We start from the raw sequence: 1471 nt of genomic DNA, 5'->3' as shown, positions 1-1471 counted from the left end.
AACCAATTTTATTTTTCTTACGTTATAATTTTTTTTTATTAATTTATTATTTATTATAAAACAGGATCATATAGAATTCTAATTTTGTTAAATGATGAGAAGATGTTATATGTTTTTGTTTTTTTCTAAATAGAGTAATTAATGATTTTCATTCAGAATATTAGTTTTGATTAATTTTGAAAGTTGTTTGTCTAACATATGGTTTTTATATTACAGGCATTTCGAAAAGCGAATATCTTATTTGCTGAAAAAGTTATATCATCGCTACATAAAATATCAAAGGCAGACAAAGAAAATCAAGGAAGTTCATTGATCTGGCTTCATGATTATCACCTTATGTTAGCAGCAAATACCATCCGGGAGGTAGCTCTCAAAAAGACAATCTCTGGGATAGAGTTTGACGAACTTCCCATATTGACTGTCCGTCCCTTCCTTTTTTTCTTATATAACATTTATAAACCTAATTTTAACATTTATTGGACCTAACCTTAACATTAATTGATTTATTTGATGTCTCAAGGGGCCCATGCATGGTGTACTACATGGTTGCTTAACCTAGATAGTTTGAGACAAAGCCTACCAGCACTGGACAAAATTGTTTTAAAGAAAATATTCAACATTCTTTTTATTTATCTATAAAGCATAGCTTTTTCGAGTTGGGAGTTCTCTTAATTTTCTTTTAAATAGTTGGCAAATTTTTCATTTCCATCATTATTCTCATACTAATTTTTACAAGTTTGTTAAAAGAACAGTTGATTGATACTTTGATTAATTATTGATTATATCTAATTAATTATTGTAATATTTAACAAGATAAAAAATATAATAAAATCATATTTCAATCCTTGACGTTTCGAGCTTCATCACTGGCTGTAGGCTGTCAAATTAGGCAAGATATAGAGGAAAAATTAACTCCTTGCCACATAAATGTATTACATGAAAATTATTTTAATTAATTGACTAAATGGAGTGAATTGTATCAGGAAGCTGAAGATGGTAAAATGAACCCTCAAATGTCCAGGATTAAAGTAAAAAATAATGAAAAAATATTAAATAAAGTTGAAAATTTATTACCTACTAAATTTAAGATTTTTTTCTTGTTTGTTAGTGATACTGGAGAAAATTTCTTTATATTGGGTTATAATCCAATAGAAATTGCTGATGGCGCTGAGAACAGGTTAGACTAAACATCCATACATGCCTCAACAGGTCTACAATACTGAACCCTGCCCTGAAATATCAAAGTGGTTTGATTTCGGAAAACGTGGTTGTATATCTTGCGATTTAGTTACACAAGCTGCCCTCATACTATTCAATATCTACACAACCTAGTTGTGTATCATGCATGGGCCCCTTAAGAGCATAGTTAGTTTATTCTCAGCAACGTAAAAGCTTTGTTTTCCTTTTTCCTCAATACATTAATTCTGCATGAGAATGTACTTTAATATGTTTAATTTAAGAATTTTAATAT

General features: G+C 28.9%; 1 protein-coding gene across 9 annotated transcripts in view; it reads left to right on the top strand.

Moving 5' to 3' along the window:
- The window catches only part of LOC106686723 (uncharacterized), a 35646-nt gene that overhangs the window by 12851 nt on the left and 21324 nt on the right, over window positions 1-1471 (top strand). For 8 of the 9 annotated variants that reach the window (XM_067046888.1, XM_067046890.1, XM_067046889.1 and 5 more), the window contains exon 4: window positions 217-420. In XM_067046888.1, coding sequence (XP_066902989.1) covers window positions 217-420 — 204 coding nt within the window. The remainder of the gene's footprint in view (window positions 1-216; window positions 421-1471) is intronic. The other variant, XM_067046887.1, reaches the window with a different exon arrangement.

Source organism: Halyomorpha halys, unplaced genomic scaffold (genome assembly GCF_000696795.3).
Source record: "Halyomorpha halys isolate HHAL.00 unplaced genomic scaffold, Hhal_1.1 Scaffold36.1, whole genome shotgun sequence".
NCBI lineage: Eukaryota > Metazoa > Arthropoda > Insecta > Hemiptera > Pentatomidae > Halyomorpha > Halyomorpha halys.
Note: the sequence above shows the minus strand (reverse complement) of the source record. Positions and strands in the feature narration are given on the sequence as shown.